We start from the raw sequence: 18,130 nt of genomic DNA, 5'->3' as shown, positions 1-18,130 counted from the left end.
TCTTCTTCTTCTTCTTCTTCTTCTTCTTCTTCTTCTTCTTCTTCTTCTTCTTCCATGAACGATCCAACCCCCTGTGAGAAGACGGTGAAAGGCGCGAGACCGAAATCAGGAATTCCCAGAGTACCGTCATGGGTCACAGGTTCAGCCAATCGTAGCCCGGTTTACGCCCTGCATGTAGTTGCATCTATAATTTGTTGGGGGTGTATGCTTTCCACTTAAAACAGACTTTACTTGTGTCAAATAAATTTGGATTCGTTGTATTATTGTCTTTGGAACTTTCCCCTCTATTACTCAAAGTTGTATGTTTTGTGCAAGTAGCCTACTGCGTCACCTGATTTTAAAAGTAATCTTTCATAATTTTGCAATTTTATTTGCGGTTGGTCTTATATATTTTTAAATCATTGTTTTACTTCAGAACAAACCCTCCAGTAAACAATAAAAATGTAGAGATGTTCTTGAATCTTGAATGTGATTTCTGATAGTGACTCAAATCTAGACTATAGTGTATCTCAGCCAGTGCTCTTAACCCTAGAAGCGCTCAGCGTTTCACTGGAAGTAACCCGCCCAAAATGCCCCACCACCTCGGCCGTTCAGTTGTAAACATGGGGGTTTCGTGGGGGATATCAGCTGAGATGTACCTGCAACTGAAAAATGACAGTTTACGGCTCAACAGATGATAAAAAGCATTTACATTATAAAACCATATATCTTTTCTTTAAGTTAATAGAATGAGCCATTCAAAAATGGTAAGTGATCAAATAAATACAATTGAAGGGCAGAACCCGATGAACTCAACAATTAGTACATCAGCACAGCGAAACAAGTGATAACACATAGCGTGTAGTCGCTCAGCTGGACTGCGTCATTTTATCGATCGATATCTTGGCCAAGAGACGCTTTATGAGGTCAAGATAACTTGCAAAGTCATTGGTCACTATTTATAACTTTGACCTGTAATTAACCATGTTATTTTCCGTAAAGAACACTGAAATTTTATATTGAAAAAGATCAGCGTCTATATCCTTTATTTAGGGCCTGCGCACTTCGCGGTCAAAGTAGGTCAGCCCTATATATAGGGCCTGCGTGCTTCCTGGGTAACCCGGCTCACGCCCTTTATACAGGGCCTGCGCGCTTCCAGGGTTAAAATCCGCTCATCATTTATGTCATCTCATGGTATTTCTTTGACCACATTTTTCTTCCCCAGGGTGACCTCGCAAAGAAAAAAATTTATCCAACCCTTTGGTAAGTAATTTTTGCTATAATGTGATATGTGTCAGTTATTTTCTTGTAAATATATTATTATGTTTTCCTATTTTTCTTTACAGTTTACAGTCTTATCTTTTTTTTCTGAAGTCATGACAATTACAGTCAAACGTGCCCTAGCAGTCATCTCTCCATAGCGGTCACCCATAATACAGCCGTTGTTCCGTGACACCCTTGGATTTTTTCCTATATATTTTTAACCTGTCCATAGTGGTGCAATGGGGCCACGGTCTGTTACTTTCGCAACAAGTTGGCCCTTACCCGTCACTTGCTACAAAAGTTTTCCCTCAGCCCACGCTCAGACTGAGTGTGAACATTCAATCAAGATTAAAAGAGGCTTTTCTGTTAGATAACAGTTTTGATGAATTCCATATGAAATGGAAAGATAAAAATAGACATTTCAGATTTTAAGCCATATCTAGACTTTGTCAAATCAAGTAAGTGGCCTCAACACAGACCCTGTCCATGGCAGCCACCTGTCTACTATGGTCATTTTTCTTTGTAATTTTGTCTTGTATGACCGTTATGGACAGTTTTGAATGTATTTAGATAAACATTATCATGGCATAAGAAATAGACACAAAGATGTGCAGGTCAGAATAAAAATTTGGGGTTCACTTTTCGTAAATGAATTTACAGGAGCAAAGAGTTTTCAATAAGTTTTGATGCAACATACCTTAAGTGTCAGTTTTAAAAGGAATATAATATTTATTGTTAATCATCTCTTGATGAATGTAGAAATTGTTACTTCTATTTATGCCAAGTCAGCTATACAAATAGCACAAGATTTGAATTTTGTCCCACTTTGAATCAAGTGACAAAATGATGATGTACCCACTGGTTTCTTTGCAGGGGTAAAGGACGTTATTTGTTAATGTGAACATTCAAAACTGCTGAAAATTGAGATGGGTTGAACACAAAATTCATGGAATCATGTTTTCTCAGGTGGTTGTTCAGAGATGGACTCCTCCCCCCTAAGACCTACTTCATTGGCTATGCAAGGAGCAAACTTTCCATGCCAGCTCTACAGAAGAACTGCTTGCCCTACATGAAGGTCAGTTGAAAATGGTAGAGGTGTAATTGACTTATTTAAATTTTATTGCGTGTTTGTGTGTAGGCAAAACTGATTTTGTTGATGGCCTGGTTACTTAAGAGCAGGAATGGGTGTACAGTTTTTCAGTTTATGGTGACTTCCTCCCATTGGTTTTGCTTTGCCTTGTCCCAGACCAGACCATCAATGATTTATTTATAGAGGCACCAGCCATCCATGTCCAGGTGCTGTTTTAGCCTATTTGCCTTGTCCCATCCTCTTTTCCAAGTGCAAATGATTAAAATGAAGAGCCTTGACTCACTTTAATAAAGTTACTGTTTGCCAGGTATAAAAGTGGACTTTTCTTTCTGTTCAATGTAAACTTTCCATCCTAAAGTGCCGTAAAATATCGTCGTAATTTATGCAGACATGAGTTCTTAAATTAAGGCGAGTTGCTCCCAGCCACTGTGCTTTTGAAATTATTAATTGAATATCTTTCTTCTTTTCACCTGTTAAGTTACAATTGCTGTATATATACCCTTAAAAAATGCTATTGTCTATATAGGCTCTGTCTGTCTTCCTTAACACTTTGCCACCACATTTTGGGGGACATCCAAAGAAACTGGGTGGAAAACATCGCCAATCGTCGAGATGAGGCGGCAAAGTGTTAATAATCTGTCATAAAAATTGTAATATGACACTGAAGCTGATGGAAGAAAGCTGTAAGTAATTCATATTGATAAGGCATATCTTTTTTTCATGTACATTTACATTTGCATTGCATGTACTTTGTAATGGTAATCACTGAATATATCACATTTTGGCCTCTATGTCAGTTGTATTGTTGTGAAGGCAGCAACATGTTACCTCCTCATGACAACTACAACTTTATATGTTTTATAGACGGGAACTGGTAGTATTGGTTTTAGTTGGTTTCACTCTTTCCTTGCACCAGAACACCACTACAGCTGTACCTGTAAGCCCAATTTTTGACTTGGCTGAATCTGGCTGTAAACATTTGTATACATAGTAATTTTTAATTACTTCCCTCCCATTATTGTGATATTAAATATTGTCAGGTTTTGCGTAAACTTTATAGAAGTGCTTGTGTCTGTTGTTGCGACAATGGTGTGTGTGAGCTGGTGGCTGGCAGTTGCTCTGGTGCGGTTTGCCCATTCTTCCCTATCAGACATCTAATGTCCCTAATCTTTCTTCCTCCTTTTGTTTGTATGTTATACTCTAGTAACGCCTTTAGTCTAATCTTCAGCACTTGTATGACCTGATTGCGTTGCAAGTGCCATAAAACTTCTTTATTAATACTAAACTTAAAGACTTGTTATAGTATAGTAAATTGTTACAAGAATGTACTTGGGCTATTTCCCTTATTTTTAGTCGAAAGTGCAAACTTGTCCTTTTTAAGATTTTTTCTACGTGAAAATTACAAATTTTGTCATTATTTTTGTTCACTTCACTCCAAGATGGCTGTGCCCTTGCGAGCTGCTAGTTCTCATTGTGTGTAATAAAAACTCCTAGAAAAGAAATGACGTAATTTTTAAATTTAAAAAAATATATATTAATAAATGACACTGTGTTTGTTTGTGTTTGTTAGATGTAAGCTATATGATCTGCTGTTGGGGATCATTGAAAGTTAGTGAGAATTTGCCACTCAAAGGGTTCGGCTAATAGAATACAAAATGTTTTGAAAATACTTGTAGTACTAGTAGGCACTGTACCACCTGAACAGACATCCGTGTTTGTTTGGTATTGGTGCACATCTCGTTGCCTCAGAACTATTTTGTCCAAAGTGCCTCTTCACCTAAGTATTTACACTTTGAACAAAATAGTTCTGAGGCGACGATTTATATTCTGTAATGATGGCTCTTGTAGCCGAATAAGTATGTACCAATAAATGTTAGTTGTAGTGACTTCAAGGAATAGATTGATGTTCAGTGCTGTGTTTCGCCCTCCTGTTTCCCTTTAGGTGTTGCATGCGTGCCTTCACTGCTATACCTTTCTCTAGCTCCGTGAAACTGGTCTGAATAGAATGTCTTGGTTATATATGTATAATTAAGTTTAAGGTTCTATGTTGTCAGTTGATTTACTTGTGGCTTTGGTCTGTATTCTGTGATAAATTCAGGTCAAGGAAGGAGAGGAGGACAAAGTGAAGGCCTTCTTCAAGCTGAATGACTATGTGGCCGGCAGCTACGACAAGACAGAGGACTTTATGCGGCTCAACAAGGCCATTGAGGAGAAGGGCAGCTGTAACCGCTTGTTCTACCTGGCTTTGCCTCCATCTGTTTTTGAGACTGTCACGCTGAATTTGAAAGCCGTCTGCATGTCTAAAGGGTATGTTTATTTACTAATGTGTGACTTTATCACTGTCGGATCTGTGCTGTGGATAAAATTCTGTGTTTAGACACTGTTTTTTTTTTTATTTCCGTGCTAATTTATTGGCATTTGCATTACAATACAAGCATCATGTACTTGAATGCCTTGTCATCTCCTTATCTTACAGTGTTATTTGTGGTCCTGGACTCTCAAACCCTAAGGTGCTTCTTTTTACCTTTGGGAAGCCAGATTTAAACATCAGTTAATTACAGTTTAATTTCTGTGGTACCAAAATTTCATCAATGGTTTTGTTCCACAAAACTACTGTTGTTGAAGGTGAGCACCACACTGAAGGTTCTTAAACATATGGAGAAATGACTGAGTTAGGAACTGGAGTTTCAACTTCCAAAAATGAAAATGTAGGGCATAAGGCTGTTTGTTTGTTGTTGTTTTTTTCTTTGTTTGTTTTGTTGTTGTTGTTGGGGGGGGGGGGGGGGGGGGTTAGTGCTCTATTCATGATTTGGGAAATTAAATTGAATATCCAAAGACAGGTCAAGTAGTTACTATTTTAATGACAAATGGATTTTTTATTTTGTTTTCTGGAAATTACACAGTTGCAAGAAGGGGTTCCTCAATTTTCTCATCTTTGTCATATTGACTAGCAGTAAGTACAGTTTTTCATAATATTAATGGTAATGTGAGCAATACACATCTCTCTGAATTTTACGGAATACGGGAAAGGTTCATTAAGACATCGCCATAAATAATAGTTCTTGATTTATTTTGCAGAAACACGCTTCTGGGTTTCCAGAGGTAGGCCTATTATTTCCATGCTTATATTTTATCTTTGCTTGATATTTTTATGGCTCTTGAAAATGGAATGTGTTTCTCTTTGTTTTAGCGACAAGTGGACAAGGATTGTAGTAGAGAAACCCTTTGGCAGAGACTTGGCGAGCTCCAACAGACTTTCCAATCACTTGGCTGCCCTGTTCAAAGAGGAGGAACTGTATCGTATTGACCACTATTTAGGCAAAGAAATGGTGCAGAATCTGATGGTGTTGAGGTAAGTTATATATACATCAAATATGCCAATGGCATTCATAAAAGGTAGGGGGGGGGGGTGTTTTTTTAAAACCATTTCATTGCAATGTCCTTGGTTATGCGAAGGAAATTAATAAACAGTTGTATATGTCTATTTTGTTCAGTTAGGTATGACTTGAACTTTTAGTCTTGCTTGAGTTTGTTTAAGATATTGATGGGATACATTGTCCTGTTCCCTCACTTATCCAGAAATAACTTGTTTTGTGTGGGTTTTTTTAATGAATTTATAGTTTTATATATTTTCTCCTTTTACCGTAGTTTCAATACACGAATACCTTTTCTTATCGTACTGTTTTATTCCTGGTTCAGAATTGGTGTAAAGTAATTACTGGTGAAAACAAAGTTTGACATTTTTCCTGTGGTTCTTTGTTTCAGGTTTGGTAACCGAATCTTCAGTCCAATTTGGAACCGTGACAATATTGCCAGCGTGGTGATTTCTTTCAAGGAACCCTTTGGCACTCAAGGCCGTGGTGGCTATTTCGATGAGTTTGGCATCCTGAGGTGAGTGTGAAAATGATTGTGCCTCCTCAGTTTTCGATAATGTTTATTATAGAACTGTAGATGAGGAAGTAGTTTGGTGACGTTTTTTCACTTTACCTCTACCTTCACTTTTATGATACAAAATTAAAATAACATGTTTTGTTACATGAGTTTAAGACTGCCAGTCACACCTCACATACATTGCTAGCTGTAGCTAACATAGTATTTCTGACTTCAGCATGAGTAGCATTGCCAGCCTGAGCACACGTAACACTGTTACAGCCTTTAGCTTCTTCGTTGCCTTAAGACCTACAGGATACTTCAAGAAAATGTGCAATTTGTGGCTTTGTGGTGTTGATTTTAAAGAGTTCTGATAGTACTTTAGTTGTGCCATGTATCTTTAGTTTATTAATGACTTTCTTTCGTTCTTTTGTTTTAAATGAAATTGTCTCCCTATTTCAGAGACGTCATGCAAAATCACTTGTTACAAATCTTGACCTTGGTTGCCATGGAGAAGCCTCCATCCACTCACGCTGAGGACATTCGAAATGAAAAGGTGAGATCATTGCCCAGGTGACTAGCACCGAGACAGTAATCACGATGACCCTGTCATATTTTTTAACATATGATACACTGGTTCGTTGCATTTAGAAATAGTCACGTTAGACTGGGTAGTTTCAGGTATGTTTTTTCTGTTAATTGTTTGTTAAGCAGCGGCTAAACTGAAGAAAATGTGATGGTCCCACACATTGTTCTTTTAGCAGACTCCACTGTATAACAGTTTAATTTCAATTACGAACAAGTGCATCGGAGAACGAATTCAGATTGTAAATTCAAGAACTTTGTCTTAAATTTAGTATATAGACATTAATTTGAAATGCTGATGATGAATGTGAAAATTAATAAAGTGCTATTCCCTTGCTATAAAGAAAAACCGCGTTCCATTCACTCTATTTTCCTATTTAGACCACCTTCAAATCATTGCTATCATGTGTCCTGTGGAAGGAAAGGAAAGACAATTGGTGGGACTTTTGTCTTGTTCTGATCTTTGTACTTGCATGTCCAAATTGCATTTATCATGATGTAAAACACTGTATTTGTTGTTGTTTTTTCAGGTGAAAGTCCTGAAGAGCATACATTCCCCCAACATGGAGGATGTTGTGCTGGGACAGTACGTAGGTGACCCCAACGGCAGCGGAGATGCCAAGGATGGCTACCTAGATGACCCAACTGTGCCAAAAGGTGAGGTCAAGTTTGAGTTGTATTGGATGAAAGCGAAAAAAGCTTAACCCAGTGAGGCTTATTAAAAGGCGATGACGAAATTTGGCTGAATGAATCCCTCAAGGTAGCACTGGAAGAAAAGGTGGCTTTTCACATACGGAGTAAAGCGTTTCCTCGATAACACTTTTTTTTTTCATTTGCTTTCCTTTAAAATAGTGTGCTGATTCTGAAAGACAAAAATCTTGTGTCTTGGTTGTGTAATATATCTCAAGTCAAGGAAATAAAGACAGGCAAACCTGCTCTTAACAGCCAAGACAGTCACCTGTATAAACGACCACTCCCCACTTCCCCCCTGATGTTTTTTTCTATAGTAAAATGACACTGTCCAGGATGTCCATCTAAGACAACCACTTTCCTAGACAATGGGTGATGGTGAAGCACAATGTTGACTGTGTTTCAAATTACAGGAGTTTTAGAAAGTGTTACCAATTCACCAGCAATGCTAAACAATGGAAGTTGTGATTCCTTGTTCTGAATAAGTGTTTATCGTAAGGGACTGTTATAGAAGGGAGAGGCACGGTTAAAGAAAAGTCCCACTTTATTTTGCTTCTCTTTCCCATTAATTGTCTTACAGGTACAACTCATTCTGAGGGTTTTGGTATTACAGAACAATCAATAGTCTGTTAGTATTTTGTAATGAAATTGGGATGCAATTTTTTTTTAAATATGAATTTGAAACCCTCCCTTTCCTATCATGAGATGCTGGCTGGTGAATGCTCTGGTTCTACTCTTTAGCAAGATTTTTTATGACCTCAACCTGCATTCTTCCAAAATATGTTCTTCGTTTTGCTGACTTTAAGTGAACAACAAGAACTTAATTCAACTCCCTTGTCTTGATACAGGATCTGTGACCCCGACTTTCGCCACAGTTGCTCTGCATGTTCAAAACGAGAGGTGGGATGGCGTGCCCTTTATTCTCAGATGTGGTAAAGGTGAGTGAACATTTTTTTTAGGTTTTCTGTGAGGAAACGTACTGTGTCAAATTTGATGAAGTATAATTTCAGAGCAAGAATTAGATACAGTTTAACACACACATAGTGAAATCAACTGAAAGTGGAAATCTTTTCATTATATATAAATTTTGCTATGTGCGTGTATTAAATACAAAGAAGTAAAATCTGCAATAGGACTGAACCAAATGAGTGAAGAGTCTTGATCACTCTGTGCACAATCAAAATTGGAAGAACATAAGTCATAGGTAATTCAAAGCAGAGTCTGCCACACTGCAGGCAAGCATGATACCAAACAGGCTATCAGCAGGTCAAGTTCTAACTTTTTTTTTATGAATGCCGTTACTGTCTGTTGCTTTTGAGATTTGCGAAATGATATAATGTCTCTAATTTGCTTCCTCGTTATTTTCATTACAGCACTGAATGAGCGCAAAGCTGAAGTGCGAGTCCAGTTCCGAGATGTGGCGGGTGACATTTTCCCCGGCGGCGAGGTGAAGCGTAACGAGCTGGTGATCCGCGTGCAGCCCAGTGAGGCCATCTACATGAAGATGATGGCCAAGACTCCCGGAATGAGCATCAATGCTGAGGAGAGTGAGCTCGACCTCACATACGGCAGCAGATACAAGGTGAGCTCCTCTGGCTTTTTGGGCAGGGGATTAGGGGCACTCTAGCGAGGTCTTTTTTAGTTTTAGTAAGAGTTTTTGGCCCTTGCCACACAAATAGGTCATACCGCGCCTAAGATTAGAGGTGTTACTAGAGAGTAACATACAAAGAAAAGAAGGAGGAAAAATAAGGATGATAGATGTTTGATAGGAAAGAAGGAGCAAAGCATGCCAGAGCACCCGTCAACCACCCACCTAGCAGGGTCTGAAAGGTATTTTATAAACAGAACGTCTATATAAAGGCCTATATATAATTTATTTTTTTTAATTAATTTTTTTTTTTTTTTCTGTACATGTGTATGCATCCTTTTTGGTGGTTTTCTGAGTTAATGAATGTATTTTGCATGGAAAGATGTGAATGTGTGCTAATTTTTTTTTTCCAAGAAAATTAACAAATATGTACCAGTACAGAGTTTATCATTTGTTCTTGTCTTTTGATTTTCCCAGGATGTCAAAATGCCTGACGCCTACGAGCGTCTCATCCTAGACGTTTTCATGGGTTCCCAAATCCATTTTGTGCGGTCTGATGAGTTGTATGAAGCTTGGCGCATCTTCACGCCTCTCCTGCACCATATCGAGAAAGAGAAGCCCAAGCCCATTCCTTACGTCTACGGCAGGTGAGTGAAGCACGACTGTTCCTTTTTTTTTAACACTCAAGTTTCTAACCTTTTGTGGCCTAGTTTCTTGAAGTGGTAATTGTGTTGGCATTTGGAAAGGTATATGTTTCAGCATGACCTTGATGAAAAAAATTGTCTGTAACTGCTGGAAGATAAGACACCAAACACATGGCACTACTGAAAGCATTATCAGTGGTACGATCTGTCGAGACCTCAAAATGCTGTCCTGTGATCTCAAGTTAAAGTAACCTACTGTCAGATTTATGTCACTTCATAGCAAGTGAAAGGTGTAGAAGTTTTATGTAATTGGCAAGTTGGATAAGGCTGATGATATTACCATTAAAAATTTAAACCCTAAGACATAATTGCCACTCACGAGGAACATGGTCACGTGTGTTGTTGGTATTGCGTATAAAAAGCAGTGTACACTAATTGAGCCTGTTGAGTCAGGAGAGTGAAGTCAGATAAGGACGACAGGCCTGCCAGAGCTCACATCTGTGGTGGTTTGCTTTTGCAAGACTGAGTTGACATGGGCCATGCTGTACAGGATGCTTTGTTGCGAAAGTGAAGGGAGGTGATACAAGTCTTTTATTTGTGCGTCATAGACTTCACTGTGCGCTGAAAATTCGGACCTCAAATAATCACGTAATTGCTCTCTGATGAGTATCTCGGTCTTTCCACTGGGATGTTGTGGCCCTGTCAGCCCAGGTTGGCCCTTAGAGGCAGGGTTGGAAGCCCGCCTACTAAATGATCTACATTGTGTCTATGGCGTAAAAAACATTTGCATGTGAACAATAAAAAAACCGACAAGAAAAATGCTCTCTGATTGGCTGTTGCTACAAGTCTGTCCACTTGTGACTAAATGAATTCAAGTTCATTGTAATTTTTTAACAATCGAATAGGAGCAATGTCATGAAATGTGGCTAGACTCGTTGCTCCCATTCTTCCATTCTGCAAATCACGCAGAATCTGACAAAATTCATGGAAATTACATAAGTTTCCGCCGAAGATGAACATTACTCAGTCAGATTCTTCAAGAATGTTTGTGCAGTGCAACAAGAATGATTCATTTAAGAAAACTAACATATTTGTTGTCAACTGTGTTGTTCTCCTTAAACGTGTAACTTTTGTCTTTGTGTGTTTGCTCTTTCCACGTTTTTAATTCTGAACTTTTTCTTCCATTGCTATAAGAACATATCTTGAATGGAGTGGGTTTTTCATCAAGCACTGGTTCACACCATTTTTTTTTTTTTAACTTGATTATCCCATTTCTTTTACTATTTTAAGTCCATGTTTTTCAAGCATAATATTGGCCTTCAATCTTTATGTCACGAAAGAAAGCTAAAGGCAGCTACAAATTGATTGATTCATGTAGGAAAGATCCCAAAATCCTACTTCGGTATTATTTGAGTGTACCCAGTGCTCTCTTGAACTGATAAAAATTACTTATTTCAAAAGCAGAATATGAAGAGGGTAGTTTGGCACTTGTCTATGTTTGTTATGCTAATGTTTGGATTCCTTTTGCATGCTGCTCAGTTCAAAATAATACTTTTCTAATTCTTTCTGCTCTTTGTTCTGCATATTTTTGTGTCCCATTTGTGGATACATGCAGCTGTATTTTGTCTGGTCTTTTATATCTAATACAAAGGAAGCATCTTGTGAATTTTAGTTTCTCATGTTTTGGTTCTGTGCCTATTCCATACCCCTGGGGCTAAGTGAATTGTGTGTTATGTCGTGTAAAACTGGTGGACAGAAATGGTTACGCATTCGTATGTATGAGTGAAAAGATATTGTGAAAAATGCATGCGTATTTGGTATCGGAAATTGAAAGTGAAATTTGTCTACTCGCTGATTTAAAATTGCTCCTTGGGAATCTTTACAGTCTGCATGTTTTAAAGAGTATTGAGAAAGTAAATGAAGCAGTGTATTCATATAGAATAATATTGAACGAAAGTAAAGTTGGCAATTAAGTGAGATAAAAATTAGGCAAATCCAGGCATGAGTACATGTGTGTTTGTGTGTGGGTGCACTTGGCTTTATGTGAATGTTTTGTGTTTTTGTGTGGGTGTGAGTGTGTGTGGGTGAATGTGGGTGTGTGTTTGGATCAGTGAAGTAAAAAGTGCACAAACAGGTGTTCTGATATTTTCAACACAGTATCTTATCAATCTAAATTCTAGCACAGAAGACTTTGTTTAACACAAAGCCAATTAACAGAAAGGCTCTGTTAACCTGAAAGGATTTCAAACTCCCTGTTGTTTTTTTCCCTTTTATTCAATACGTTACAACTTCCCTTAACACAGTTTTTAAAAATTCCAGGAGATCTTGTTCATCATTTCCCCCCAGCAGATTTCCCCCTCTTCCTTTTTTTTTTTCCTTTCACAATGCTCAGTAGGTTCAGACCCCTTCTCCACAGATTTTGCTTTCCATTTTCCTGTCCTGAAAATTTTATGACAACTTGAATTTCATCCTGAAAGAGATTTTTTCATGTCTCAGACTCTGTTTTGCCAGCCATTGTGCTCCGAGTGGCATCACAAAATGCAGCGTTATTCAACGGCCATTCAACATCTTGGTGCTAAACTTTTCGTTAAAATTTCAAAAGAGTCAATGTGCATATGCACTAAGTTTCATGACTGTAGCTATTACGACACATATTTTATGGACGCACAAAATTCACTTATGAAATGGACTTCATAGCTCGGGATAACAGAGCAAACAGCTGAAACCTGCCTTGAGCCTCAATTCTGTGGGGCAGGGCATCCATCTGTGGTTGAAAATAAAAGCACACATTTATACTGGTAGAAAAAAGTCAGTTCCCAATTATTCTCTGTTCATTAGCACTCCACTGAACAAGAAATCTGCTTAACGTGAAAAACTCTTTGGTCCTGTAAAGTATGTGTTATCGGGGTTTCTGTAGTATGCGCTGCATTGGAGAGATAACTTACAACTGAAGGTTCTTCTCAACATGGACTTTTTAAGTTCCTGACACCCACCGGGGCAGTGCTACTGACTGAAGTGTCTTTAGACCATTCCCAAAGGGGGGACATTACCATGTTCTGTTGCACAGTAGAATTGTAAATGGGCTGATTCATCAATGTCATGCTCATAACTGTGCCGGAATTGCAACAGGGAACTGCTGCTTTTTCTTTCCTCATCCCTGCTATCGTCCTTATTTCTCTACTTCTTTTGTATGTTTGTCATTCTCTTGTGACCCGCTATTTACGGGGTGCCTTGATAGTCGAAGCAGACTTTGTGCTGTTGAAGCTAGAGAGGTGAATAGAGTAAGCCCGATTCCCTGTATGGACTTCTCTGTTGACATCCACCCCTCGACGCTCATATGACCTTATGCAGTTGCGAGCGCCGTAAAACCCTACTAAAACTAAAACTGAAGTAAAAGTTCCTGAAGGATCAGATATTTGAAGCCAATTTGGCATCAGGGAGTATTGAAACATCTTCCAAAAGAAGATTTATTCCTGGAGCTTTTCCTCTGGCTTCGTTCGCCAGCTATTTTTTCATCTCTCGAATGAGATTGCGGCTGAAAACTTTGCAGGTGGGTATTTATGTGTGTTTTCTTTTTGTTACCTCTCTGTATTCTGTGATATTGATATTGAAAACAAAATGGCATGAAGTTGTTCACTACAGAAAGTATAGATCTAATTGCATTTCATGCTTTTTGGGTTTAGAACATAACTGTTTTGCAAGTACAGGTATACCACCCTCCGTTATACCGCCATCTCTGCTTACTGCCAGATTTGCAAGTCAAAGTGCACAGAAAGGAACGTCTGTATAAACATGCTATTTACCCCTTTAAACTGCCATCTGCCACGGATTCAATTTGTATGGTCCTTGCTAAAGTAATGTTGTTAATTTTCTCCATAATACAGCCAGCAAACTGGCTGACAGAAGTTCACACTACATATGGAGTACGGCAATTATGCAGTGATAATCTCCATTTCTCCCACACATGATTCTGTGCTACAACATTATTATGTTGAAAAGGACATTTAACCTTATACATCAGAGATTCCAGCTCTTCATTTACTTTACAATGCTGAGAGAGGCATGAAAGCTGTACCAAAATCAAAAGTGATGGGATCCATAACAATTCTGTTACTTGCTCTCTTTGTCAGTCATTTTCTTGGTGTTTCTGTTTTTTGGGTTTTTTTTAAGATCATTGTTGACAGGCTGAACGTCTTTTTAGTTCCACACCAAAGTCTTTATTGTGATGATTTGACTATTTGTCGTTGTTCACGAAGTTCATGTGTTGAATTCTCTTGTGGGGAAGATATTTAACATAGGAGAAAGAAAGAAAGAAAAATCCTTTATTCAGGAAAGACTATGTCATTCCATCATAGACCCAGGCTCTGACAGTTTCACTAGTCGGTCCTGTATCTGTGCACAGAAAATCATTCTCGAAAAGAAGTTAAAGGGTGCCATTGGTAGGTTTTTCTTCTTTACTGTCGACCTGATGTTTATTTGTTTGATGTTCTGTCATTGGAAAAGACACTTACACACTTCATTTTGGTGAGACTGGGTGCCTGAATAGATCAGTGAAAGATTTTGTCAGTATGTTAGTGTTTGAGTGCTGAAAGTAAAGCTTCCTAGGAAGATGAGAATGTAATACGGTCTGTTGGGGTATGATAAAGTATAAAGTAAATAGCACTTAACTTCTATGTTGGGATATGCGGGTAGTTGGAGGGTGCCACTTGTAGGTCCTACTTCTTCACTTTCCCTCTGTTGTTTCTGTTTGTCTGTATGTCTGACTTTTTCCCAGCACTAAATGACCATTATTGTGTCGATGGGCTTCTCTTTACTCTAACAAAACAAGAGACATGTAGGGATGTGCTCTGTGCACTTGCAGTCCCTCTCAGATTTTGATCTACCTCAAACTCGAATCTGGGTTTGTGCTGGTTTGCCAGGGTCAACGTGGGGGCAATGTTTTGTTTGTGACGATGCCGGTACACTGTGTCCCCTCTGACAAAGTCCATGCTTTTGATGAGAGTGCTAAGTTGGTACATGTTGGATAATGAGGCAAATGGCCCCTTTTGGATACCCAACAGAGCATTCTTGAAACTTTAGCGTGATTCATGCTTGTTGAAATCTCTTGTCTTGGTCCTGTCAGTCATGGATATTGACTCTTTCAGTACCACAATTTATCAGCACTTGGTTATATGCTGTGAAGAAAGGCTGCAATATATATCGGCGAATGATGCAGAAAGAGTTAAATTGGATATGATCTAATGGTATTGAAAGGGGCGTTAACTCATATCGTACCGTGCCTACCTCCAGTTGCTACTGGCGTTACAACTCTGTTTTTCTTTGACCTGTCATTTTCGTCCTATGTAATCTGTTGCCAATGACTTCAGTCCTTAGCGGAAGTGCTGCAAGAGGTTTCTCAGCTCCTAACTCAAGAAAGATGTGGATATACAGTCTAACCTGCTGTATTGACCACCTGTATAGGACAACCATCAGGACAAATGACAACTTACCACTTCCCCTCTTGCTTTTTTTTACTATGTGTAATGCATCGTGGTGAAGTCAGGCACTCGTCAAAATAATGAAATCGAAGAAAGTGCCATTTTTCTGCTGGTTTGGCAATTTTATTAAATTTTCAGGAGGGTTTTTGCTCAACTACTTCTATGTCCATCTAGAACACATTTCTGTGTGAATTTTACTGGAAATCTTTGAATGAAAGTGCAAAAAATGTAACTTTCCAGTTGCCAAGGACTCTCAAGCTATGGAAGTCGCCAAACTTTGACCGCTATTTTAGTGCTAATTTTACATCAGAAACCAGGTGACCCCTACCTTCTTCAATGTCAAATATCTCGACTTCTATTTACGATAAATGAGTATTTTTCATTGAGAGCAAGACCAGTGAGCGAGCTTTAAGATACAACTAATAACTCCACATGCCCAACAATTGGCAAGCGCCTGATTCCACCGCATCAAGACACATATCATTATTACAATGATACTGTCCTATCCAAGGCAACCACTTTTGTGCTCGACAATGGATGGTCATCATGGACAGGCTCAACTGTATGTCTATCCGGTCATTTGACATCTTAATGTCTAGTGATCACCATGTCGCTTCCTCAGAATTACAAAATTCTATCTGCTCCATACCTAGTTTGAGAAGTATATGATGTCAAAGTTTTAAAGTTTCACAATATTATGTCAAACTTTTAAAATGAAATTCTTTGAATATCTTGATAATGACATGAAATATTCTTACAATTTTTTATAGTGCAGATAGAACATTTGCTTTCTGACCGTATGGTCTTTGTAACAGTAACTCAAAACGACCAAAAGTGTCAGATAGAACTTTGTTATTTTGAGGTAGCGATGTTTCTACGTTTTGTCGAAAAGGGTTCCTTCATAGGAGCACGGTGATAGTCTGTATTTTGTTCTGTTCTGTTTAGTTTTCAATGTTCCTCTGTTTTAGTAGTTGTGCTAGCCTCTGCCCCCATCTCTCCTCACAGCCGAGGCCCCAAAGAGTCTGATGAGCTGATGGCCAAGCAAGACTTCAACTATACAGGCTCCTACGTGTGGAGGGCCCACCATGGAAACCACTAGCAGGGATCGCACAGCTTCTCGTGGATTGTGTCGTCTTGCATGCCTTGATGGTACACACACACCATGCAAAGCATCGTGTACCTGGACGTGTCTTTCGTTCGCAGTCTGTTACAAGCTTTTGCTCTGAGGTTTAATCTTCACAAACAAAGAGTTATATGGGTGATAACTTTATGAATCGGAGTAGGTTGATTCAAAATCAGTAGAAAGATAATAAAGTTGTGAGACTAAGAAAAGAGGTACTTATTTTCTCTCACAAGAAGAGAACTATCCTGTGAGTGTCTTGTTGAAAACACTACAGGCTAAATAAAGTGAGTAGTTGCTCTTAAGCTGTAGTAGTGTTTATTTTTGTATAAAAAAACGTGTGGGAGAACAGTGTTTCATGAATACCACAAACCTTAATAACGCGTTGTCCTGAGATAATAGCTAGTTGTTCTTTTGTTGGAATAGGTTAACAAAATATCGTCCTCATATGACGCACAGTTTTGTCTTTCGTTCTTCCTCAGTACAATTTGTGCAAAAAATTATATGAAAACTTACTGCATACATATTGATGAATAAGTGTATGTGTGTATACACTTTTGTTAATGTTTGTGTACATGTTTTTAAATGGCTGTGGTCTCAAATATACACAATATTTTTTGTTTTGTTTTATATGAACATTATTTGACAAATCTTTGCTCTTTTGTCTGTTGTCTCTGTTTGCTTTTCACCAGGATCCAAGCTATCTATTATTCCATTTGCAGAAAGGCCATCTGTAGCCATAACCATTCCATGCTTTTTGTACTCATGTAAAATGTTAATGTTCAGAAACTTCTGCAAGCAATATGTGTCTATACTTGTAATTTTGCCTTTTTTTGTTTGCTCGGTTGTTTTTGTCCTGCAATAGGCCTTTCGTGTGGTACAAAGTTGAACAACACAAGGTTTTACAGTAAAGCATTGGCTGATTAAAGTTGCATATTTTTTTTCATAATCTGAATTATAAAGTTTTGGGAACTTTGTCGATGTTTTTATGACCAAGTTGATTCAAATGTGATATTCCTTGTTGTTTTGTAATCTTACAGCTGTTTGGGTATCACATTTTTAGGTGATCGCAGTAAGTCTTCCAGCCAAACTGTATGGAGAATAAAGCTTCCAGTTTGCCCAAGAAAATAAAAAAACGTCCTAGTTGAATGGGGTTTTCTACATTATAGTTGCTCTTAACAACTATTCCAGAAAGTCTTAATGATATTAATACTTCTTGCAAGTGTTAGGTTGAAATTGGAGCCAAATGATATAACAACTATTCCAGAAAGTCTTAATGATATTGATACTTCTTGCAAGTGTTAGGTTGAAATTGGAGCCTGTCATTTAGGTATTTTTACATAGCCCCTGAGACATTTCAGTAGAGCCTCTTATATGATATGTGTAACAGGTGCTTAGAGCCTCTTATATGATATGTGTAACAGGTGCTTAGAGCCTCTTATATGATATGTGTAACAGGTGCTTAGAGCCTCTTATATGATATGTGTAACAGGTGCTTAGAGCCTCTTATATGATATGTGTAACAGGTGCTTTTTGTTACCATGCGGCTGTGGTGCTATTTTCTTAAAGTAGGGTTTTTGAGAAGCTTGCAGAGGTGAAACGCTGCTCACACTTCTTCCAGTGACCCTAAAGATAATTTGAAATGCACAAATTAAAAAATTTTCGGGTTTGAAAGAATCTGGTACGTCCACACAGCTTTTTCGTTGCTTCAGTGTTGCATGCTTGTAAAAAGCTCTTTCAGCCTTATACCAAAACCGTGTGATCATATCTTTACACAATTTTGCGGGTCAGGATTTAAAAAACTATCTCTTGTATAAAAAATAA

General features: G+C 38.3%; 1 protein-coding gene across 6 annotated transcripts in view; it reads left to right on the top strand.

Annotated features, from left to right (window-relative positions):
• LOC101849615 (glucose-6-phosphate 1-dehydrogenase) overlaps positions 1 to 18,130 on the top strand; it is a 49,277-nt gene that overhangs the window by 13,437 nt on the left and 17,710 nt on the right. For 5 of the 6 annotated variants that reach the window (XM_035969645.1, XM_035969648.1, XM_035969647.1 and 2 more), the window contains exons 3-12: positions 1,205 to 1,242; positions 2,209 to 2,317; positions 4,431 to 4,639; positions 5,523 to 5,684; positions 6,098 to 6,223; positions 6,665 to 6,758; positions 7,318 to 7,444; positions 8,326 to 8,415; positions 8,851 to 9,059; positions 9,543 to 9,712. In XM_035969645.1, coding sequence (XP_035825538.1) covers positions 1,205 to 1,242; positions 2,209 to 2,317; positions 4,431 to 4,639; positions 5,523 to 5,684; positions 6,098 to 6,223; positions 6,665 to 6,758; positions 7,318 to 7,444; positions 8,326 to 8,415; positions 8,851 to 9,059; positions 9,543 to 9,712 — 1,334 coding nt within the window. Of the gene's footprint in view, positions 1 to 1,204; positions 1,243 to 2,208; positions 2,318 to 4,430; positions 4,640 to 5,522; positions 5,685 to 6,097; positions 6,224 to 6,664; positions 6,759 to 7,317; positions 7,445 to 8,325; positions 8,416 to 8,850; positions 9,060 to 9,542; positions 9,713 to 16,191; positions 17,572 to 18,130 lie in introns of those variants that run through there. The other variant, XM_005097805.3, reaches the window with a different exon arrangement.

The sequence above is a fragment of the Aplysia californica genome, unplaced genomic scaffold (genome assembly GCF_000002075.1).
Source record: "Aplysia californica isolate F4 #8 unplaced genomic scaffold, AplCal3.0 scaffold00164, whole genome shotgun sequence".
Classification (NCBI taxonomy): Eukaryota; Metazoa; Mollusca; class Gastropoda; order Aplysiida; family Aplysiidae; genus Aplysia; species Aplysia californica.
Note: the sequence above shows the minus strand (reverse complement) of the source record. Positions and strands in the feature narration are given on the sequence as shown.